This window comes from Dipodomys spectabilis, unplaced genomic scaffold (assembly GCF_019054845.1).
Source record: "Dipodomys spectabilis isolate Male_0828 unplaced genomic scaffold, ASM1905484v1 ptg000273l, whole genome shotgun sequence".
In the NCBI taxonomy this organism is placed as follows: domain Eukaryota; kingdom Metazoa; phylum Chordata; class Mammalia; order Rodentia; family Heteromyidae; genus Dipodomys; species Dipodomys spectabilis.
Genome location: NW_024870950.1, coordinates 9,552,349 through 9,575,421, shown reverse-complemented (window position 1 = coordinate 9,575,421; position 23,073 = coordinate 9,552,349). Strand labels below are relative to the sequence as shown.

At 54.5% G+C, this 23,073-nt stretch overlaps 4 protein-coding genes across 8 annotated transcripts; 2 read left to right on the top strand and 2 right to left on the bottom strand.

The window, feature by feature from the left end:
- Window positions 1-249: 249 nt before the first annotated feature.
- B3gnt9 (UDP-GlcNAc:betaGal beta-1,3-N-acetylglucosaminyltransferase 9) lies at window positions 250-1,943 on the bottom strand. The gene has a single exon (XM_042700740.1). It carries the CDS (start codon window positions 1,928-1,930, stop codon window positions 743-745), a length of 1,188 nt encoding a protein of 395 aa, XP_042556674.1. The 5' UTR covers window positions 1,931-1,943; the 3' UTR covers window positions 250-742.
- Window positions 1,944-4,400: 2,457 nt separating this feature from the next.
- Window positions 4,401-12,307, bottom strand: Tradd (TNFRSF1A associated via death domain). Its single transcript, XM_042700742.1, has 5 exons — window positions 12,223-12,307; window positions 7,174-7,332; window positions 6,027-6,304; window positions 5,741-5,933; window positions 4,401-5,613 (listed from the first exon to the last, which is right to left on the bottom strand). The coding sequence occupies exons 2-5, from the start codon at window positions 7,322-7,324 to the stop codon at window positions 5,306-5,308; spliced, it is 930 nt and encodes a 309-aa protein (XP_042556676.1). The 5' UTR covers window positions 7,325-7,332; window positions 12,223-12,307; the 3' UTR covers window positions 4,401-5,305.
- A 59-nt stretch (window positions 12,308-12,366) lies between these two features.
- On the top strand, window positions 12,367-16,727 carry Fbxl8 (F-box and leucine rich repeat protein 8). Its single transcript, XM_042700741.1, has 3 exons — window positions 12,367-12,445; window positions 14,449-14,646; window positions 15,463-16,727. The coding sequence occupies exons 2-3, from the start codon at window positions 14,465-14,467 to the stop codon at window positions 16,433-16,435; spliced, it is 1,155 nt and encodes a 384-aa protein (XP_042556675.1). The 5' UTR covers window positions 12,367-12,445; window positions 14,449-14,464; the 3' UTR covers window positions 16,436-16,727.
- Window positions 16,728-16,870: 143 nt separating this feature from the next.
- Hsf4 (heat shock transcription factor 4) lies at window positions 16,871-22,590 on the top strand. Of its 5 annotated transcripts, none has more exons than XM_042700735.1 (13): window positions 16,871-17,465; window positions 18,005-18,113; window positions 18,200-18,327; window positions 18,431-18,555; window positions 18,821-18,896; window positions 19,073-19,137; window positions 19,597-19,699; window positions 19,948-20,075; window positions 20,199-20,426; window positions 21,541-21,646; window positions 21,743-21,808; window positions 21,957-22,020; window positions 22,273-22,590. In XM_042700735.1, exons 1-13 carry the CDS (start codon window positions 17,343-17,345, stop codon window positions 22,422-22,424), a joined length of 1,473 nt encoding a protein of 490 aa, XP_042556669.1. In that variant the 5' UTR covers window positions 16,871-17,342; the 3' UTR covers window positions 22,425-22,590. The 5 variants fall into 5 exon arrangements, with proteins under 5 accessions (XP_042556669.1, XP_042556668.1, XP_042556672.1 ...); XM_042700734.1 differs by having other exon boundaries at window positions 21,957-22,026; XM_042700738.1 differs by having other exon boundaries at window positions 19,934-20,075; window positions 20,303-20,426; window positions 21,957-22,026.
- Window positions 22,591-23,073: the final 483 nt, after the last annotated feature.

Below are 23,073 nucleotides of genomic sequence, written 5' to 3'. Positions count from 1 at the left end.
AGAAAAGTAAAGTTCAGCCAGGCTCTGATAGCAAATGCCTGTAATCCTAGCTACTCTGGAGACTGAGATCTGAGGATCATAATTCAAAACCAGCCTGGACAGGAAAGTCAGTGAGACTTATCTCCAACTAACCACTAGAAAACTGGAAGTGGAGCTGTGATTCAAATGGTAGAGCGCTAGCCTTGAGCTGAAACGCTCAGGGACAGTGCCCAGGCCCAAAGTTCAAGCCCCACGACCGGAAAAAAGAAAGAAAAGCAAAGCTCAGAGGGGAGAAATATAAAGTGGACACAAGGGTGGCCACGGTCCAATTTGGATGAGCAGGTGGGGAGCAAAATGTCTACTTTTAGCTGGTTGAGCAGACTGCCTGCCACAACAGTCCATGAAGCCCCAGGTCTGGTCTTGAGATTTCTGTGTTTATACTGACCCAAGGGTTCTAACCACACCTACACACCACTGTGGATGATGATATTTGCTCCTAGGAGGCCTAACATACTTCTTTAGGGCCTGTGAGGCAAAACATGGTTATCCACCACCTGGGCCCTATCTCAGTGGGTCCAGATCCGCTGTTGGTAGTGTGAGCCCGCAGGAGCCAAGCTCCATCTCCATTCTCTGGGATCCTTCTGAAGCAGACACGATGGGCTGGGGGAAAGCCACACACACCCCCATAATCGGTACAGTATTGGAAGCCTCTTTAAGCTGCCCTCTGGCTCCATCTTCAGGCAGAGTGAGGAGAACGTTGGGGCTAAGAGCTCCATTGAAAGGGGACAGCAGCCACCGGCTGTGGATGCGCACAGACCGGCCCGTGTTGTCGGTGCAGCAGGTGCCACATAAGCCAAATATCAGAGGCGGAGAGCCCGTGCACTAGCACCAGTTCGCGGTAGAAGCAGGGGTCAAAGGTGCGCAGATGAGGCGCGGCTGAAGGCTGGGAAATGCCAAAGGTACGGAAAGCGGAGTGAGACTCAGGTGTGAGCCGCAGGCGCTGCAGACACATGCCTAGAAAGACATCATCGATGGGAAAGAGCTCAACCTGCGCGCAGGCAGCGGCCAGGCGGCGCAGCGTGGCCCTGGAAAGCACGAAGCCCCCTCCGCCCGCGTAGGCCGGATAGGCAGGCAGGCCGTACACAGCCTCGGGGATGTAGTACTTGCTCGCCCTCGCACGGATTGGCCGCGCCTGCACAATCACGTCGCCCGCAAGCAAGTCCTGGGTGGGATCCCGAGGCGCCAGGAACTCCAGCAGGTTCCCCAAGTGCACAAACACATCAGCGTCGCCCTTAAAAATGAAGCGTGCTTCAGGGCAGAAGGCTGAGGCCCAGTTCAGAAAGTGGATCTCCTTGAGCGTCAGGTTGAAAAAGGTGTCGTCAAAAGCCCAGAGCAAGATGTCACCATATACCAGACTCTCAGCCCTCAGCAGCGCGCGCCAGTGAGTCGGCGTGCTCGGCCCTTCGGAGTCCCCGGGGTCGGTGCCTGCGGCCCGGGGCACACCCAGCAAGAACACGCGGCGCACGAGCGCCCCCTGCACGCGGCCCTCGGCACCCCACGTCTGGCGCACGGCCTGGCGCCGCTCGAAGTCTGCAGCCACCGACTTGACGGCGATGAGCAGATCCGGCTGAGGGCCGCGGCACTTGTGCGGCTGGTTGATGAGCAGCGCGAAGCGCCGCTGGTCCTTGGCGCGCAGGTAGCGGCCGAAGTCAAAAGGGCCCGGGGGCGTGGGTGGCACTGGCGTGTCCCCTTCGTAGGCCGGCGGGGCTACGTCGGGAGCCTGGAACTCGCGAGGCCCGGGGGTGGGCCTCTGGGTCGCCAGTCCTGGCGCTGGCGACAAGCTGGTCGTCGGGGCTGCCCCGTCACGCTGCGTGTAGAGTAGGAGGCCCAGGCTGGCACCGAGGAGCAGCGTCATGGACGCGTCCCGGCGGAGGCGCAGCCTCTTCCTCATGGCCGCTTAGCCAGCGCCCGCCCTCCCTTGCAGGGGTCACTTCGGGGTCCCCAGGCGGTGGTCGCAGGCCGGGGCTCCCAGTCCCGCCCTCCCCGAGAGGTGGAGACCGGAGGCCACGCCCCGGCCTCCAGCTAGCGGCGATCCATCCCCTGTGGTCAGCCTCTTCACCAGGGTCCTGAGCCACAACCTGAAGGAATAAGAGGGCGCCCGCTGGAAGCCGACTCGATGCAGCCCCCTCGGCTGGGGCCCAGGGCGGTGGCCCGCCCGCGGCGCTGAGACCCGAGCTTCGGCTCTACCCCCAGCCCCAGCCCCGCGCCGAAGCCCAATCCCGCTCTACTTTTCCTTCCCAGTCCCGGCTTCTGTTCCAGGGATCCCAACACTCACACTCAATCCCAGAGCGATGTAGCACCCGGATACCGGGACCTCGGGCTCGGTGCAGGGTCCCAAGGGCGGCCACGGCCGGGGCCTGGGCCAAATGCAGAGTTGGCAAGAAGGGGGGGGGGGGGGAGTGGTGCCACGTGACCCTCCAGCTGTGGGCGCCAGGACATCTGGAGCTGAGCTCCGCCCAGGCGCTAGGAGTGCCTGGGACACCTCCATCTCCAAGTGGAGACTAATCCCCGAGAGCATTGCTCACAGGCCCTTTCTCCTGGGAAAGCCTGCTCTTGGAGCTAGCGGAAGCTCTTCCAGTCTGCCTTCCTATGGCTTGGGAAGTGTCTGGTTACTCCTACCCCTTCTGTGGAGCAGATGAGACTGGGTTTTTAGGAGCCTCGAGCCCACCAGTGGGTTCCAAATCCCCAGGCTGAGCAGCTTGGTGTCCATCTGGCCATTACTGAGACCTACCCTTTCTTCTTCAGAGTCTTTTCTCAGCAACCCTGGTCCCACCAGGCAAGGGCTGCCCCTGGACACATGGCTTCCTCCTTTACCCCAGGCTCAGCCAAGTCTGCCATCCAGTAAGAACAAACACATAAACAAGATAGCTTGTCCATCCCTGCCAGCCACTCTCATAGCCAGATGGGGGTACCACTCCCCTAAGAGTTAACTGACTTGTCCAGGATCACACAAGTAGAAAGTACTGCCCCTAGGTCTTCTGTAAATCAGGAATCTTCTGGGATAGACGACATAGGACCAAATCTGTGTTCATTCTTCAGGAAAGCACCTAAGTCTTTTCTTCCCAGGACTAGTCTTAGTTTTGAATCCCCTGGTCTTCAGTATAGACTTCTCAGGAAGGAAAGATCACCATGCCTAAAGTCACTGAAGGCTGGCCAAGGAAGCCCCTAAAAAAGCCAGTGAGCAAAAGCTTGACCTGCATAGGGAGCAGGTGGTTCACATCTGTAATCCTAGTTACTCCAGAAGCCAAGATCCAGAAAATTGCAGCTAGAAGGCTGGTCCAGATTAAAAAGAAAAAAAGAAAAGAAAAAAAATTGAGGCTGGTGGCTCATGCTTGTAATCCTAGCTATTCAGAAGGCTGAGATCTGAGGATAGCGGTTCAAAGCCAGCCCGGGCAGGAAAGTCTGTGAGACTCTTATCTCCAGTAAACCACCAGAAAATCAAAAGTGGCACTGTGGCTCAAGCTCAAGTGGAAGAGCGCTTACCTTGAGCTGAAGAGCTCAAGGACAGCGCCCAGGCCCAGAACCACAACCGAAAAAAAAAAAAAAAAAAAAAAGTTGGGTAACCGCATTTCAACAGAAAAAAAGCTGGGCATAATACACAGGAAAATGTGCCTGCACAACTTTCTGAGGAGGGAGTTTGGGGCCCCTGGATGTATTGTTCTAAGTTCAGGAAAAGGGTCAGAACTAAAGATTGGTGAATGAACAGGTGGGAGTAGGTAGGGTGAACCAAGAAATGGTATAATCCAAGGATAAACCAGCCACTATTGTAATACAGGGTAGCCAGACAGTCCAGATTGGGGATCATCCATTGCATTAAGAAGGTTCAGCCCAGCTGGGCACCAGTGGCTCACGCCTGTAATCCTAGCTATTCAGGAGGCTGAGATCTAAGGACCAAGGTTCAAAGCCAGCCCCAGGCAGGAAAAATCCATGAGACTTTTATCTCCAATTAGCCACCAGAAAACTGGTAGTGGTGCTGTGGCTCAAGTGGTAGAGCACTGGCCTTGAGTTGAAGAGCTCAGCGCGCAGGCCCAGAGTTCAAGCCCCATAACCAACCAAAAAATAAAAGAAGGTTCAGCCTAGTGGGAAGTGAGGTGATGGGAAAACTGGAGTAAAGGACCTCTAGATTGTGGACAGGGAGGAGTGAAGCTCACAGTGGAGGGTTTGCTCTTCAGGGAGGAAGCAGGAAGGAATTAAAGGAGAGGTACAGCCCCTAGAAAAAGGATGACAACACCACTGGCTCCAGGTGACTGTTTTCAAGACGCTTAATCTAAGGCAACAGTGGGAGGCCTGAGAGACAGAGACAGAGAATGGGAGGTCCTGAATTCAAACCCCAATACACGCAGAAATAATAAAATCCAAAGTCTGAGAGCCCATTTTACTGTGAAATTTCCCTAGCAATGTATTTGGAATCATTTTTTTTTTTTCTAATTCAAGCCCAAGGGATCAGACATAATTAAAACAAGATTGTTTTAGAACCCAAGTGGTAAAAATGGTTCATCAGACTACTTATCCCTCCCGTGTTACTCATCAATCCCTCCCCCATCCAACCATTCAAAAGTTGATGTCTGTTGGAATGCACCTCCCACAAAACCCTCACTTGAGCCAGCTGCATTCCACCTGAGTCTGCTGTGCCTAAAACACTGTCCTTGGAAAAACTCCCCCGCTCCCTCCTGCTCACCTCATCTCTTCCAGATCTCTGCACGTGCAAAATGACTACACTTTACGAGGACTGCTGTGTGCTTCAGTCCCATACTGGGTGTGACTGAGGGACTGCAGGACTCCTGTATCTTCCTCATCTGAGGTGATGCCTAGTATTCTAAAGGTCCAGGTGTTTGTTTTTGAGACCCAGTCTAATGCCGCTCATCCTCCTGCTTCAACCTCTGAAGTGCTGGGATTAACGGCACGACAGCATTAGCTACCACACCTAGCCGTGGTTCAGGTGCTTGATAAGTTGCGGTGCAGAGAGGAGGAGTGAGGATAGGACAGAAGCCTCTACATTCTGTCACCATCAAAGAATCTGGGGCAGAATGGGCCAATGATGCACCTTAGGGGGTGGGGGGAGCTCAATGGGTGCTATCTAGCTTCTGGCCCGGGCTATCAACTGTGTCCCAGATGCTCTAACAGTTCCCTGATGGTGTGTGTGTGTATACTCTGAGTTCCGTGGATGGAAGGGGAGCAGCAGTAACAACAGTAGAAATAGAAAGGACCCTGGAGCCACCAGGCGGGCGTCAAGCCCTGGCACACTGCTTCTTCCTCGGTACCAGGCCTAGACCAGGCCATTGGGATCCGCCAGGCCTAGCAGATCCTCAGCCAGACTGGTGAGCTCGTTCTCCTCCAGCGCCTCCACCAGACGCTGCAGCGTGGCCCGACGGCCCTCGGCCTGCACGAAGCGCCGCAGCAGCTGGAAGGCCTGCTCGTAGAGCCCCTCACGCTCGTACTCATAGGCCAGCGTGTCCAGTGCGGGGTCGCGCAGAGCCCGGCAGTCGCGCTGCAATGAGCGCCCCACCCTGCGCCACTTGAGGCCCACTGAGCGGGCGAACTTCTGTTGGTCCTGCAGGCTCAGGGGCCGATTCACTGCAGAGAGAATGGGGAGGGGAGGAGAATGGACACCAAGAATCCTTCGTGCCGGCCCCAGAGACTCCAGGGCCCAGCGCTTGTTCTGGCCCAAACTTCAACCTCCAGTGACCCCCCTCCTCCTCACCTATGTGCTGACCCTGGAACAGAAAAGTCTGGTCAGACTGGGGCGGCGGCTTCTCCTCTGGCGGAGAGGGGATCGGGAACTCTGATAGAGCAGGAGTGACCCCCACATGGTCACTCTGGCCCGGGGAGCTGCAGGTCAGATTGCGGAGTGCATCCTCCAGCTCGGTGAGCTCCTCATCCCTGAGACGGTCCGGCTGGGGGAAGAGGAGCGGAGCGCTGTCAGTGAGGCTCTTAGGGGAGAATCCCCGCCCATCTCATCCTAAACCCAGCCGGAGTCGGGGGTGCACCTTCTGGGCTAAGATGCAATTCAAACAGCGCTCCTCATCGGTCAGCGAAGCGTCCAGCAGCTCGGTGCCCGCGCGCAGTTCCAGCTGTAGCTGCAGGGAGGGCCGGGAGAGCGCCTGCGCCAAGCACTGGCGCAGCGCGGCGCGCAGCGCCCCCTCGCGGTAGGCGCGGAGGAAGCGAGCGCAGCACTGGCGCCCGCAGAAGCGCAGCTGCACTATCAGCTGCGGATCGCCGCGGTGGATCTTGAGTATCTGCAGCACGTCAGGGCTCTTGGAGCTCTCTGCGGAGGCGAGCAGTCAGGTGCCGGGCGGACCCCCAAACAGGACCGTTCTCCAAGCGGCAGGAAAGGCGAAGCCTGTGGTCCCCATCCCCTAGCTGGGGTGCAGGGTTACCCAGAAAACCCAGTGGAGACACAAACTGGGGTGCAAACAGCAACAATCCGGGAGGGTGGGGGGAAGCCAGGACCTCACAGGGTGGATCGCAAGACAGAGTGGGTGCCACACAATCCCATCTATGAAGCCCCAAACGTGGGGGGCCAAAGGTCTGCAACAAGAAAAAGGGCGCATGCCCAGAGCCCCAAGCCATTGGTGTCCACGTAGGCAGACTGGGGAAGGACGCGAGGTCTCAAGGGCCACTGCCCCGGCTAAGGCAGGGTGTGAGGAAAGAAGCAAGACGGCTCTGAGGGATGGAGCAGGATCCCCCAACCAGCTTGATAAGAGAAAAGGAGGACCAGAAAGGCTGGTACTAGGAAGGGCTCTTGAGCAAGGAGCACTGCAGTTAGAAGGAAAAGAGGAGGAAAAAAAAAGTGTAATTAGTAGAAAGGAGTGAGCTGGCTTGTTGGGAGGGGTGGGGGTGTGGATGCGTAGTAGGGAGGTGTTAGTTCCAATCATACAAAGACACAGGTACAAATGTCTACGCTTAAAGACACATGCAGTAAGCAGAGAAGGTAGCTGCTACTCAGCCAGAGGTCTGCTTTGCTCCTTAACCCCCACTTCCCATTAAAACTTGTCCTAAGCTCACAAAGTCAAAGGGTGGGGCCTCAATCCCAGCCACTCCCACAAAGCTCTCCAGCCACCTCCCCCACCTCCATACACACACACACACACACACACACACACACACACACACACACATACCCCCATTCCATACCTGCCAATGCTGTCTGCAGAGCCCTGAACACGGCCACCTTCTTCTCAGGGTGTGCATAGGCTTCGGACAGGTCCACCTTGTCCAGTGAGGACTCCAAAAACAGGTATGCGCTGCCCACCCATTCTTCATGCCCATTCGGCCCAGCTGCCATCTTGCCTCCTGAGACCCATACAAGCAAGCAGGTCACCCCCAGCCCTGGAGAGAACGCTATGTGGTCCAACAATCCCTCCACAGCAGCCCCAGTCAGCTGGCACACTTGGGGCAGGGAGCCCATGATCTCAGGAGCCCCGTGTCTTCATAGATGCTGCCTGCCCTGCATCTATTTAGTTTCTGCCTTTCCCCTTCCTTTTTTTCCCTTTCTTCCCTCCTCCCTCCCTCCCTCTCTCCCTCCCCCCCCCCCCCCACTTCAAAGCAGACCTGTAGTTTGCTCCTACACAGATGCCGCTCCCCCATCCCCAACCCTTACAGGTCTGAGATAACTCTTTTGAACCCCTTGCTTGTTGGGAAGAGAAATGGCACTCCTTAGATCCAGTTGTGGCCAGGTAAAGAAGGCCTGAACAATTTTCATGTTCCATTCACCACAATGCAAAGACTAGTTCAGACTTGATATGGAGCTCAAGATGGACCAATGAGAATCGATCCTGCAACGATGGCTACACCAATAGGAAAGAGGGACTACTTTCCCTATGTCTGGGGCTGAAATGAAGAGTAGGGAAGAGCCTGATTGCCTGCAGATGAACCTGACACAGAAGGAACAGAGCTAAGAAAGGGGAAGGTGTACTCTTAACCACACTAAGCCCCTGGATCCATTAGTCCCTGAAGGCACCCTGAAAAGTTCAGATGTGAGCTAAAGTCTTCTCTGTTATAAGCTCCTTTGAAGTTGGGATTGTTTTCCTTCTTCAACCAAAATTGTTCAATTTGAACTAGCCCCCTTGGAGCTGCTCCTCTATCCACCTTCTGTCAAAAGTGTGGTCCTCAAAGGAGGATGTTCTTAGGAGAGAAACACAACACAAAGGCACACTGCCTATGTGCATCTAATCATATAAAATAATATCTATCAAAATGAACTCCAGGAAATGGAAACGAGGTTTTTCTGTGTTGCCCTTTTTTTTTTTTTTTGGTTGTGGAGCTTGAACTCTGGGCCTGGGCACTGCCCCTGAGCTCTTCAGCTCAAGGCGAATGCTCTACCACTGAGCCACAGCGCCACTTCCAGTTTTCTGATGGTTAATTGGAGATAAGAGTCTCAAAGACTTTCCTGCCTGGGCTGGCTTTGAACCATGATTCTCAGATCTCAGCCTCCTGAGTAGTAGGATTACAGGTATGAGCCACTGGCGCCCAGCTTTTGTTGCTGTTTTGTTTTCTTTCTCTCTCTCTTTCTTTCTTTCTCTTTCTTTCTTTCTTTCTTTCTTTCTTTCTTTCTTTCTTTCTTTCTTTCTTTCTTTCTTTCTTTCTTTCTGTCTGTCTGTCTGTCTGTCTGTCTGTCATGGGGTTTGAACTCAGGGCCTGGGCACTGTCCTTGAGCTTTTTTGCTCAAGGCTAGTGCTCTACCACTTTGAGTCATAGCACCACTTCAGGTTTTCTGGTGATTAATTAAAGATAAAAGTCTCACAGACTTTTTGCCTGGGCTGGCTTTGAACCATGATCTTCATATCTCAGCCTCCTGAGCAGCTAGGATTACAGGCATGAGCCACAGTGCCCAGCCTGTTTCCTTTTTTTGGTCTTGTTTCTTTATCTGTCTTTGGGAGGGTAAAGGGGGACACAGAAATGGAGGAACAAAGGAATGAACAAATGCATCGGTGGTACTCACTAAACACTATGTTGAAAATGAAATGTACAACTTGTACGTGGAGATGGGAAGGAAAACCGGTGAGGGAATGAGGGAAGGGGTGACACTGCCAAAAAAAAAGAACTGTACTCTACCTGACTTACGTAACTATAACCCCTTTGTCCATCACCTTTATATTTTTTTATTTTTTCATTTTATTTTATTTGTCGGTCATGGGGCTTGAACTCTGAGCCTGAGCGCTGTCCCTCAGCTCTTCAGCTCAAGGCGAGCGCTCTACCACTTGAGCTACAGGGCCACTTCCGGTTTTCTAGTGGTTTATTGGAGATAGGAGTCTCACGGTCTTTCCTGCCCAGGCTGGCTTTGAACCACGATTCTCAGATCTCAGCCTCCTGAGTAGCTAGGATTACAGGCGTGAGCCACCGGCGCCCGGCCTCCATCACCTTTACAATAACAATAAAAATTTTAAAAAAACACCTGGTCCTAGGTGGTGGTTCACATCTGTAATCTGAGCTACTCAGGCAATTAAGATCTGAGGATCTGGGTTTGAAGACAGTCCCAGTAGGAAAGTCCTCTAGATTCTTATCTCTAAGCACCAACAAGCCAGAAATGGAGCTGTGATTCAAGTGCTAGAGCATTAGCTGTGAGTGGAAAAAGCTAAGGGACAGTGCCCAGGTCCTGAGTTCAAGCCCTAGTATTAGCATGCATACACACGCATGCACACGTGCGCACGCGCGCGCACACACAAATACAAATACAAATAGCCTGGTCCTAGACCAAGGCGTTGGGAGTCGGGGATTTCCAGCTAGGAAACCACTGCTTTGAATCTCAGCTCAGTAGCCTCCAAGTTAGTGCCTCATGAGGCAAGTGGGGAAACTGCTCTGCCTCTTCTTTTCCACCCGACCTAAAGCAACGTTTCCACTTTTCCTATGAACATGGGCTCAAGACCCCCTCTCCTGCCCTATCAGTCATGTTCCTTTACTCTCTAATATTCATCATTTACATACAGTGGGTAGAAGGAGTGCTGATCTGAAGTACTCGGCAGGATGCATGAATAGTGTCCCAACTGGCTTCTATTTACACAAATGACAGGAAGTCTCAGGGGAAAAGGTGCCAGCCTTGGACATTGTTGAGAAAGATCTTGCGCCCATTGCAGAAGCTGCATTTCAGATCTTCCCCCAGAGCCAAACTAATACCCAAGCTGGGATAGTACCTGGGCAGGGGGCCTCTGCTATCACCCAAGGACCTGGCAAGAGAAATGATCCTTGGTAACAGCTATCTGGGTCTAAGGAACACATTTATTGGCAAATCTCTTAGAAAACATATTGTTACTTGTGGGTTTACCCAAAACTAGTCTAAAAAATAACACTGTGTTTATCTTTGGTCAGGGTTGAAAAGATTGGAGGTAATTTCTATTTTTCCTATATTTAAACACATTGTCTTTGTATTAAGAGAAAAAGAAAAGGCAAAATAAGAGCCAGGTATGGCTCTGAATGCCTGTAATCCCAGCACATGGGAGACTGAGACAGAATGATCTGGACTTGGAAGCCAGTCAGAGCTATATAGTGAGACCATGTCTCTAAAACAGAGAAAGGAGAAGGGAAGGGAGGGAAAAGGAAGAGAGGAGGAGAAAGGAGAGGTTTTTTTTTTCCTATGAATACTGGGCTTGAACTCAGGGCCTCCAGATCTTGCTTGGCTTTTTTATTCAAGACTAGTTCTCTACCACTTGCGCCATAGCTCCACTTCTAGCGTTTTAATGGTTAATTGGAGATGAGAGTCACAGGCTTGGGCTGGGAAGGTGGCTCAGTGGTTGAGTGCTTGCCTTGCATGCATGAGGCTATGGGTTCAATTCCTCAGCACCAGATAAGCAGAAAAGGCCAGAAACGGTGCTGTGGCTCAAGTGGTAGAACGCTAGCCTTGAGCTGAAGAGCTGAGGGACAGCGCCCAGGCCCAGAGTTCAGGCCCCACGACTGACAAAAGAGAGAGAGAGAGAGAGAGAGTCACAGGCTTTTCTGTCCAAGCTGGCTTACAACTTTATGAGATCCTCAGATCTCAGCCCCTTGAGTAACTAGGATTATAGGTATGAGCTACCATTGTCTGGCTATTTTTTTAAGACAAAATAAAAATAAGAACAGAATAAGACTCTAGGGCCAAGAAAAGTTAGGCAGCCAACCAAAGAGGAATTAAAAAACAATTGGGGAACACTAGGGACTTGATCTGGTAGAGCCCCGAAACCTTTTCTCTTTCACATCCTATCTTTCTGGCTTAGAAGTGCTGAGTGTATGAATATGGTCTCCCCTTAAAGGGTGGGCGTAGGGACAGAAGAGACCTGAGTCTGCGCAGCAGACAGTGCTGGGGCATTCTGCACCACATCCAGTAGGACTGGGGAAATGGAAGGAGTTTGCTGGTCTGGGCTGAAGGCCTAGATGTTGTTAATAGGTTAAAGAGTTTAGGGCTGTGGGTGGGGACAGGAGGGAAAAAAGGAGAGAGAGCGAGGGAAGGGGTGACATTGTCCAAAAAGTAATGTACTCTTTCCTGACTTATGTAACTGTAGCCCCTCTTTACATCACCTTTATAATAACAAAATTATTTAAGAGTTTGGGGGTTGAGGGATCTGGCTCATCTCCCTTGTCCCCTTGTAAACCCTTCCTATTCGTCCTTCCCCAGAAAACCCCTCCTGTTTTGGGGAAGCCCCGCCCACCAGGAGCCTGCCCCGCCCATGGGAGGGGGCTTCTGAGCTGGGTCCTGAGGATGCTCAGTGGTCCTTAGGAACAGCTGCTCCGCTACCAGACGCATGGCACCCCAGGAACACACGGCAGGCCCCAGGGGCTGCCCAGCTTCTGCATGGGAGGTCAGACGTGGCCCAAGGACTAAAAACCTGCCCTAGTGGGGGGCCCACGCCCCCAACACAGTGGTGCGGCTGGAGACCCCCAGAGCCCAGCGTCCAACTGAACTGGATTGCAAGTCCGGGGCCCAGGCGAGCTGGGGGGGGGGGGGTCTCCGCTCACGGAACTGTTCAGCCCCAGCCCCTCCCCCGCACTTTCGTCCTAAGAGGGGGGAGGGGAGGCGCCCCTCAAAAGCCATTATTAGTCGGCACAAGAAATCTGAAAGCGGCAGCCTCCTCCCTCCTGCCCCACAGGCCGCCCCCACCGGCCGGCCCGGGCGGCCGTGCGTGACAGCGCGGTGTCCACGCGCGGAAGCCCGATCCCCGCCTCCGCTCCCGCCACACCAGGGAGCCCACCCTCCCTCCGCGCCTCGGCACTAACCTGGCCGCCCGCCTCGGCAGGGCCTGGGCTCCCACGCCCGCCACGCTTGGCTCTGCTCCCCGCGCCGCTTCCGGGTGTGCGCGGAGAACCCGGGGCGGTGCCCCAACCGGAGCCGCCCGCGCGTCCCGCCCTCCCGGCGCCCCGGACTCCTTCCTTCCCGCCCCGCTGCCCTGGGCACCCAGTCCCCCGCCTCGGGGCAAAGCCACCTTGGTCTTCTAAGCAGGTAAGATATTGGTGCCTGAGGTTAGGTGGCAGGAGGAACTTCCCCGTGGGTCCAGAGTTTAGGCTCTAAAGTGTGGCACCTCCCCTTCCCCCTAACGGGCTCCGTTTTCCCTCTGTTCCTAGCAGATCTACAACAGGGCACTCCTTGGGGAACTCGAATTTCCTAATGCCCCCTGGATATATCATCTGGCTCGATCATTTGATCTCGGCTTTTCCCTAGCACTCAAAATGAGGTGTCATGGGTCCCTCGTCCACGCCTGGCCCGGGGTGTCCGAAGGCCCAGAGTACACGTGGCATCAGGAATATAAGGGGAAATTAACAACCAAGTGACTTAAGATGTGCAGGACACCCTGCAGGCACCCTGACACAAATTGGTAAGCTTAAAGAAGACTCAAAAACCTGCGCTCTGCGGGGTGCCAGCCGAACCTAAATTGTCCAGCGGGAACCGGGGCTGCTCCGGAGTCTGGGTCGGAACTTGAACTACAGCCCTCCAGGCGCCAGAGCAAACAGGCCCCAGAACCTCCGGCTTTTATCTGCCCTGCTGGTCTGTCAGTGGGAAGAACACAGGCAACTCCCCTCCCAGTGAGGAAGCAGCAACAAAAATGCCTCCCCTTTCTAGGCGGATCCAGAAGACCTGGTTTCTGATTGGCTAGTGGGCACTGACAAATGAACGTTTTCAGCTTAAGCTCCCGCTTTTATTAACCCTGTAGTCACCATGACAACGGGACAGTTTCTCTACCTGGGCCCTGTGGAATCACCTGGAACTTGTCCAACAAGTGAGAAAGTAGTATAAAGGCCAGAAACCCAGTTAGGCACTAGTTGCGCATGCCTATAATCTCAGGTTCTCAGGAAGCTGAGATCTGAGGAGCCTTAGTTTAAAGCTAGTCCCAGCAGACCAATCAGAAAGTTCTTATCTCCAATTAACCAGCAAAAAAACTGGAATTGGAGGTATGGCTGAAGTGGTAAAGCACCAGCCACGAATGCTAAAGCCAACTTAGCACATGAGGCCTGGAGTTCAAGCCCTAGTACCAACATGCATATAAAATACACACACACACACACACACACACAGAGAAGCTCTTTGGCATTGAGAAACAACTTCATGGATCTAGGACCTACACTGTAAGATAGACCCTCATGTTTAGGTTAGTTCTTGATCTTGATCAAAAATCTGTAGTCTACTCAGGCATGATGTAATTCTAACACCCCAGAGGCTGAGACAGGAGGATCTGGAATTCAAGGCCAGCCTGAGCCACATAGCAAGAACTGAAACACATAGCAAAAGTCTATATAATAAAAAACTATCCTGGTATTGGTGGCTCGCACCTGTAATCCTAGCTACACAGGGGGCTGAGATCTGAGGATTGAGATTCAAAGCCAGCCAGGCAGGAAAAGTCTGTGAGAATATTATCCTTAAGGGCTGGGAATGTGGCTTACTGATAGACTGCTTCCCTAGCATGCATGAAGCCCTAGGTTCAATTCCCCAGTATCACATAAACAGAAAGCTGGAAGTGGCATTGTGGCTCAAGTGGTAGAGTGCTATCCTTGAGCAAAAGAAGCTCAGGGACAGCGTCCAGGCCCTGAGTTCAAGCCCCAGGACTGGCAAAAAAAAAAAAAAAAAAGTTATCTTCAATAAACTACTTTAAAAAGCCAGAAGTAACACTGTGGCTCAAGTGGTAGAGAAACAGGGATAGCTTCTAGGTCCTGAATTCAAGCCCCAGGACCAGCACCAAAAAAGATGATGAAGACAAGAAGAAAATGAAGAAAAGGGGAAAAAAAAGAATACCTCTGCTGTTACTACACATACACACAATACTGAGGATCACATCCAAGGCCTTGCTATGCAAGTTCCACTACTGAGCTACAGGTTGTGAATGAGGACCCCTGCAACACCAGCTCTGCAAAGTATATACCAGTTCCCAGGCCACAAGCATTTCTACACCAGTCTCCACTGTTTCCTCAACACTATGGCCTTCCTGAACTCAGGGTTTCCCTCTCTTCTAGGTAAAAGCTGTTTGGAATGGCAAAGCCTCTAACCCCCAGCCACACCACAACCGAGCCAGGAGAACAGCTTCCTGAGGAAGTGCTGGCACTCATCTTCCGACACTTGCCCCTCAGGGACCGAGCTGCGGCTGCCAGGGTCTGCAGAGCCTGGGCCACTGCTGCCACCAGCAGCACTGTGTGGCATGACACTAGCATCAGGTGAGCTAGCTCCTCTGTTTGCCCAATTTTTCAAACTTCATGGAGTCAGGGGTTGGAGAGATTCCTTGACTTCTCCATATTGGTTTCAGAAAAAAAAAAAATAACAAGGTGGAGGTAGCTACTATTAGATATTCAAGAGGCTGGGATCTGAGGATCACTGTTCAAAGCTAGCCCAGGCAGGAAAGTCCTTGAGACTCTTATTTCCAATTAACCAGCAAAAAGCCAGAAGTGGAGCTGTGGCTCATTGGTAAAGCATCAGCCTTGAGTGGAAAAGCTAAGGGACAGCACCCAGGCCCTGAATTCAAGCCCCAGTGCCAACACACACACACACACACACACACACACACACACACACAGAGTTGCATCACTAACATTTATTAGCTACTACAGTTCTAAGTGCCTTACATTAACTCATTAAACCCAGGGTGGCAGATAAGTAATATTATCTCCATTGCATAGACAGGAAACTGAGACATACAGACTTACCCACTACCTGGCTGGTCAATCAGCTAAGGAGTGGTAGAGGTAGAATTTGAACCTGGTAGTCCAGAGACCCTGCCTCATTCTTTCAAGACAGCTGAGAAAGAGGAGTGGTTTTTGTTTTTTTGTTTTTTCTATATTAGCTCTCCATACCAGGGATAGGGTGGGACTTCCTTCCTACCATCAGTGACTGCCTTTGGGGCTAATTGGTCTGGACAGAGAGGTGCATAATGGAGACAAGAAATGGGGAGGGAATGAGGACGGAGGGCGTCTCCTAGAGGTTTCTACCTCAATCAGTGACACTACTGTGCTTTTTGTGTAACATTTTAATCCAAGTTGTGACTATGAGGGGGAAAGCATGCTGTCACCCTATCTGTCCACCTGCTTGGATCACGTTCATAACCTACGACTGGAATGTGATCCATCGAGGAAGCCGAGTCGCCGGGCAGCTACCGAGCTACTGATGGCACTGGCCGGCCGTACCCCCGGGCTTCGAGGCCTGTGCCTGGAATGCCGCGGAGAAAAACCCCTCTTCGATGCAGGCCGAGACATTTTGGAAGCTGTGCAGGCCATCTGCAAGGCCGCCAGGGAGCTGCAACACCTAGACCTGCGGCGCTTGCCCTTCACACTGGATGATGCACTGGTTCTACAGGCTGCACGCGGCTGCCCAGAGCTCCGCAGCCTTTTCTTGGACAACCCTACGCTGGTGGACAACGTAGGGCCCGACTCCATACTCACGCTATTGAAGGCCTGCCCGCACCTCTGCGCTCTTGGCCTGCACCTAGCCAGCCTGTCGCGCGCGGTCCTCGAGGCGCTGGCCGCCCCAGATCGCGCGCCTTTTGCACTCCTCGCTCTGCGGTGCGCATGCCCTGAAGATGCTCGAGTAACCCCCCCGCCGGACGAAGCCTGGCAGGCACTGAGCCGGCGCCACCCTGGGATGGCTGTGGAGCTGGAGCTGGAGCCTGCGCTGCCTGCCGAGAGCGTTATGAGCATCCTGCAACCTGCAGTACCTGTGGTTGCGCTGAGTCTCAACCTCTCGGGAGACACCGTAGGGCCGGTGCGCTTCGCGGCAAGCCACTACGCTGCCACCCTGCGCGCGCTCGAGGTGCGCGCCTCCGCCTCGGCGGAGATGAATGCGGCGCTGGAGGAGCTGGCTGCGCGGTGCAGCGGCCTCCGCGAAATACACTGCTTCTGCGTGGTGAGCCCGTCCGTGCTCAGCGCCTTCCGCGCGCACTGCCCGCGCCTGCGCAGCTACACGCTCAAACTAAAGCGAGAGCCACATCCCTGGCGGCCCACGCTCCTGCCCTGATTGGCCAAACCCTCCCCTTTCCGACCCCGTAGACCTGAGTCTTGGAGAAGCCAAAGGGAGTTGCCCGAGCTCGTTCCAACTACTTAGTCCCTGTCTTTGGGGGGTTCCGTTACCCTCCAGAGGATTAGGGCCAGTGGGATGCTGTCCGGTCCAGTCCAGAGAGCTATGGGTCCACTCGATCCTCCCCACCTCCAGGCCACACTGGGCTGCCACGCCCCACCCCTGTGCTCACTGCGCGGCCCAGCGTGTAGAGAGACAGTGGGGGTGGGGGGAGAATGCGGGCACAGGCGCAGGTCGGGAGCACCTGGAGTGAATGTTAAATAAATAAATCGTAAATCGTGTAGAATCTCCGCGTCCCGTCCGGCGATGGCGAGCCCGCCCCAAGGGGGAGGGGCGGGGAAGGCGCAGTGGTGGAATGATTTGAGACTTGAAGGTTCCCGGTCTTGATGCGGCTGCGGGGTCGGGGCGGAGGATTCCAAAGGCGCGCGCGAATGGCTACGCCTCTGCGTTCGGCGGGTAGGGCCAAGCTTCCCCACCACCCTTCCCAACTACCCTCACCCAGGCTTCGCTATGCTCACAGCCCCCACCTCCAGGACTCTTCCAGCCCACGCTCAGACGATTGCTCTCAAAGAAAAGCACAAAGACTGAGAAGAGTTGAGACTCGAACCCAGGTCTCCCTCCCCTACCCCTTTACACTACCCTGCGATCCTGCCAGCTCTTTCTGTTTGCTGGTGCCTCCGCGGCTGTCCGAGCCCCGCCCCGAAAGTTCGCACGTGGCCCCCGCCTGACCCGGCGCCTGGGGGCGGAGTAGGGCAGGGCGGGGCGGTCGGCAAACGCAGCACTTTCGCGGCTTTGACGATCCCGCAACGGCCGGACTGGAGCGCTGAGGGGGCCCCGAGACTGCGCGATGCAGGAAGCGCCCGCGGCGCTGCCCACGGAGCCAGGCCCCAGCCCCGTGCCTGCCTTCCTCGGCAAGCTATGGGCGCTGGTGGGAGACCCAGGCACCGACCACCTGATCCGCTGGAGCCCGGTGAGGGCTGGGGCCCCTTAACTTCCCCTGTGTTGCTTCGGGAATCTCTCCACGTTAAGTAGTGAGCGTCCATGTCCACCCAACCCCCACTTGGGACTGGGCTCGATTCAGCCGTCCAGGGTAATTCATCTTGGGAGGGGGGGTGGGGTGCGGTGAGGATGAAGTTACTTCCTTCTGGGGCCCAGGAAGGGTCCTGGAAACCCAAAACCCGAGGAACCAGTGTAATTTAGTTTCAGCCCCATCCCTTCCTGATGGGAAAACAAATCTGGAGGAGGGACGGACTGGTTCTGGCTCACGTCGCGAGTCTAGGACCACCAGTCCAGTCCGAGGTAGAGCCCAGGTTGGCCGCTTCTGTTTCTTAGAACCAAGTCTGGGTCGGGCTACAAAGAGGGACTCGTGGGGATTGCCCCCAGACTAGGCCTCAGGCCCCTCAGAGGGAGTGCGCGCGCCTGCGCGCCAGGGCGCTGGCCGCCACTTAGCAGGTCTTGATCTTCACCTGCACCATGCGTGGCGTGCGTGCGGGGCGTCATTATCCATAGAGCGGAACCAGCTTCCTCGTGAGCGATCAGAGCCGCTTCGCCAAAGAAGTGCTACCCCAGTATTTCAAGCACAGCAACATGGCCAGTTTTGTGCGCCAACTCAACATGTGTGAGTTCCTCGGGCCGGTGGGGAGCGGGCTTGAGTGTGTTGGTGCAAAAGATGGGGCGACTCAAACCCCATGCCCCGTTCTCCAGATGGTTTTCGGAAGGTCGTGAGCATCGAGCAGGGTGGCCTACTCAGGCCAGAGCGTGATCACGTAGAGTTCCAGCACCCGAGCTTCGTGCGTGGCCGTGAGCAGCTCCTGGAGCGCGTGCGCCGCAAGGTGGGGACTGCAAGCAAAGGAAAGACTAAACCCCAAGTGGGGTGTTAGGACTAGGTGCCCCGCTCCATGTGCTCTCACCCCAACTGGCGCCTCCCACCTTCAGGTTCCTGCTTTGCGGGGTGAAGACAGTCGCTGGCGCCCTGAAGACTTCGGCAGGCTGCTAAGCGAGGTGCAGGCTTTTCGAGGAGCGCAGGAGAGCACCGAGGCGCGGCTGCGGGAGCTCAGGCAGTGCGGGGGGAATGGGGAACGCGCGGGGAGGTGGGGTCTGGGTAATGAAATACTCATCAGCAGTGGTTTCTGGGAAGCCCCTCTATCTTGGGCCTTTGTGCCCCTATTCCGACAAATGGGCACGGTCATGGAATTCTAGTCCCCACAGGATGGAGTGACCATCAGGGGGGCTGCGTGGTTCCCTGGCCTCACCAATTTATGGAACATGGTAATCCCATGAACTCTCAGGTGCCTCTGCACTCCCCAACCCTTTCCCCCCATCCAGGCAAAATGAGATCTTGTGGCGAGAGGTAGTGACACTGCGACAGATCCATGGACAGCAGCAACGGGTTATTGGCAAGGTGCTCCTCTCCCCCATTCCACTTCTCTCTCTCACTCTGGCCCATTCTTTACCTCCACCCAGTCCTCTACGGTCTGTTTACCCACCCTCCCGCAAACTCACCTGGTACTGCCCCCACTAGGGTAGGGGTAGGGGTGAGGGCGGGATGTAGGAATTAACCCTTTGCTTTCTCCCCAGTTGATCCAGTGCCTCTTTGGGCCACTCCAGGCAGGCCCCAGTAGTGCTGGAACCAAGAGGAAGCTGTGAGTGACAAAGGCAGGGAGGCTCACCTCTGTTTCCCACCTTCAACAATCTCCCCAGAGGACTCCTAGCAAAGACCCCTTCTTCAGAAACTCCTTCACTGGAAATTCTCCTTCCTCACCCTGTTTTCTTTCCCCACAACTCTGCCATCCATTACCCCATTCAGGATCTTCCTATTGTGGGGGGCCTTACCCTCAAATTCCGGTCCTCACCCCAAAACATAGCAACTGAGGACTTGAGGCTCTGACAATGCTCCCTCCTCCCCCTCTCTACCCTCCAAAGGGCCCCCATCTCTGGGGGAGCCCCTTATACTCCAGCATGTGACTGATGCCCTGGCAACAGGCCGCAGCTCTGCTGACTTGGCTGCTGGGGCCTGAGGGAGGGCGGGAGAGAGGTACAGGCTGAGGGGCATGGGGACTGATCCTGCCCACCCCTGCCTGAGTCCCTGTCACCCCACACAGGTCCCTGATGTTGGATGAAGGGAGCTCATGTCCAGCACCTGCCAAATTCAGTGCCTGCCCCCTACCTGGTACCCTCCTGCAGGATCCTTACTTTACTCAGTCGGTAAGTTTTTCTTCTCCCTTCCCCACCCCAGGGTACAGCTGGGATTATGGGGAGCTTGTTTCTTTTGCCCATTCTCCCCAAAGAAGATGGAAGCCAGCCTTCCCACTAGCCAGACTTAGGCTCCCCAGAATGAACAGAGCCTCTTCCTCAATCCCTATCCTGTAGAAGTGCTCCAGCTGGATGATGGTTAGGTTCTGGCTCTCCCTGTGCCTGGAGGTCAAGGGCTGGGCCTAGCCTTCTACTTACAGCCCCTCCCAGAGACTACCTTGGGCCTTAGCCCTCACAGGGCCAGAGGGCCCATCATCTCTGACATCCCAGAAGACTCTCCATCCCCTGAAGGGCCCAGGCTTTCTCCCTCCTCCAGTGGTGGCAGGAGGTAAGGGGCACCAGGGGATTCCCTGAGGAGCTTGTGGGGGGTGGGGAGGGCCTAGCAGCCCAGATGGCTGTAGGGGTGGAGAGGTCAGTGCCAGGGTCTGGTTGAAGCTTTTCTCCCGTACAGGGAGAAGGGCCTGGCACTGCTCAAAGAAGAGCCGGCCAGTCCAGGGGGGGATGGCGAGGCCGGGCTGGCCCTAGCCCCAAACGAGTGTGACTTCTGCGTGACAGCCCCCCCACAATTGCCTGTGGCTGTGGTGCAGGCCATCCTGGAAGGGAAAGGGAGCTTCAGCCCTGAGGGGCCCAGGAGTGCCCAACAGCCTGAACCAAAGGACCCCAGGGACGTAACTGACAGGTGAGCAGAGCTTTTCCCATTCCCCCCCTTTTTTTTTTCCAGTCCTGGGGCTTGAACTCAGGGCCTGGGCACTGTCCCTGAGCTTCTTTTCAGAGCCCATTTTTGATGGTGAGCTCTGTGGGCCACTTTTGCAAACCAGTCATCACTCTGGCCCATAAAATGCCTTTGTCCTTCGGTGGCTAAGGAGGACCATTGGGCACTTGATTCTGCGACACTTACCTACCTTATTTCTCAGAATTTGCTCCAAAGAACACCTGCATTAGAATCCCCCGCAGAGCAGAACCTCTCACTCAAGTCACTCAGTACCTCTATAGAAAGATTCAAGCCGACTGGGAAAGCAGCTCAGTGGTAGATGCTTGCCTTGTATGCATGAGGCCCTGGGTTGGATTCCTCAGCACCACATAAGCAGAAAAAGCCAGAAGTGGCGCTGTGGCTCAAGTGGTAGAGCACTAGTCTTGAGCTGAAGAGCTGAGGGACAGTGCCCAGGCCCAGAGTTCAGGCCTTAGGACTGACAAAAAAAGACTCAAGCTAGGTCCCCAGTGGCTCATGCCTATAAACCTAGCTACTCAGAAGGCTGACATTTGTAGGATCAAGGTTCAAAGCCAGCCAGAAAAGTCTGAGGGACTCCACCTATTTCCAATTAGCAAAAAGCCAAGCTGGAGGTGTGGCTCAATTAGTAGAGCACCATTGATGAACAAGTAAGCAAGCTGGAATGAGAGCTTGACACCCTGAGTTCAAGTTCTGGTATTGGTGCGCACACACAAGACCCCACTGAAGAAGAATTATAAATAGAGTGAATATTATCAAAGTATATTACGTGCATGTATGGAAATGCAATGATGAAACCCCCTATGTATATTTTAATATACACTAAAAAAATAACAAACAGTAGTATTTACACTTGCATAGTGAAGGCTCCCAGACCTAGTTTTCCAGGTAGGAAGAAAAGGCACTCTCTAGATGCCCCATTGTGTGTGTGGGGGGGGGGGGGGGAGGGGAGGATCCACTTTTAGCATTTAGATAGTGAGGTACTTAAATGTCAATACATCTGGGTTCCTGGGGAACCTAATAGGGCATGAGTACTGCAGGCCAATAGCAGGTTCTTTGTGCACAGGGGAGTTCTGGGCCTAGAGCAGGGAAATCGGAGCCCAGAGAATCTGCTTCCTCCAATGCTGCTTCGGCCTGCCCCGGAAAGCGTGGAGCCTGTAGTACCCCTGGATGTGAGTACCCCTCTGGCAAGGGCAGGGACGTGGGACAAGGTGGGGTCCAGCTGTCTGTGCAGCCTGAGGGCACCAATGACCTGGAGCTCTCCCCAGGTGTTGGGCCCCAGCCTCCAAGGACGAGAATGGACCCTGATGGACTTGGACATGGAACTCGCCCTGGTAAGATGGAAGAAGGACTCTGTTCCTTTGGTCTGTGGTTGTTCTCAGGGAGCCAGAGTCAGGTCTGAGAATTGCCCTAATGATTCCCCAGTTCTCCTCAGCCACTGGGGCTTCCTCCCCAGTTGCTTGCCATGGTTCTCCTATGCAGATGCAGCCCTTGGTTCCAGAGAGGGGTGAGGCTGAGCTGGCAGACAAGGGGTTGAATTCTCCAGGTGCAGGTAATGGTGATGGGGACTTAGAACCTGGAAGGAAGCCATATCTGGGCTGAGCTACCCTGATTGGATGTGTTGGGCAGCTTGAGTTTTGCTGGGGAAATCCTCTGTACCCACCCATCTCCTCACTGTTGGATGTGGGTTGGAGATAGTTAAAATGTTTCATCCTGAGTGAAAAAGGGCAGGGCTTTCCTCCCTGAAGAAAGGAGGGGAGAGGCTTCTCTAGACTGAGCGCAGCCTCACCTCTCCTAGGAAAGGATTCTACTCTGGGAGCCCCACTCCTGCTGGATGTCCAGATGGATTTGGGAGGTGCAGCCCTCTCTGTGCCAGGGGCTTTAGCCATTTATAATGCTCCTGAGAGCCGGGCCTCCTACCTGGGGCCAGGGACCAGTCCATCCCCCTGAAATCTGTACACCTCTAAAATGGCCTGGCTGAGGAACCAGCCTGCAACAACACACCCGTTTAGGCTTACTGGCGCCCCCTGCAGGGGTGACCAATTCCCTACTGATTGGCCACCTCTCTCTCCACCCCCAGCAACCCCCTCACATAAACTGCATTTTTTTTTCTGTTTCGAGTCTCGTTTTTTATATCGACCAGGGAGCACATATCATGGGGGGGGGGGGCAACTTGGCGTTTTTTGTCCAAACAACAAACGCGTCCAGATCCGGGGCTTTCATGAAGAATCTCCAGGGGTTGTTGAATTAGCTCAGTATAAGGGCACTTGCCTAGCAAGTGCAAGGCCCTGAATTCGGTCCTCAGCCGGTGCAAGGAAGGGATGCCTTCAGAGCCACATGCAGTTCTGCAGTATATGCACCCTGGGCAACTGGGTCCCCTAAAAGTCATCTGTGACAGGCAGAGAGGACTGAGAGCACAAATGAAAAAGCGCCTGGGAATTTGACAGACCTAGAGTTGACGCTGGACACGTGGGACCATGAGCCTAACTGTCCCCCCAACCTAGTCCACGTGCGCCCCGGTAGGAAAGGGAAAACCGATCTGTGCCGGTCCCCAGCCAGCGTAAGCCCTCAGCTGCCCTGTTCCCAGCGCCCAAGAAGC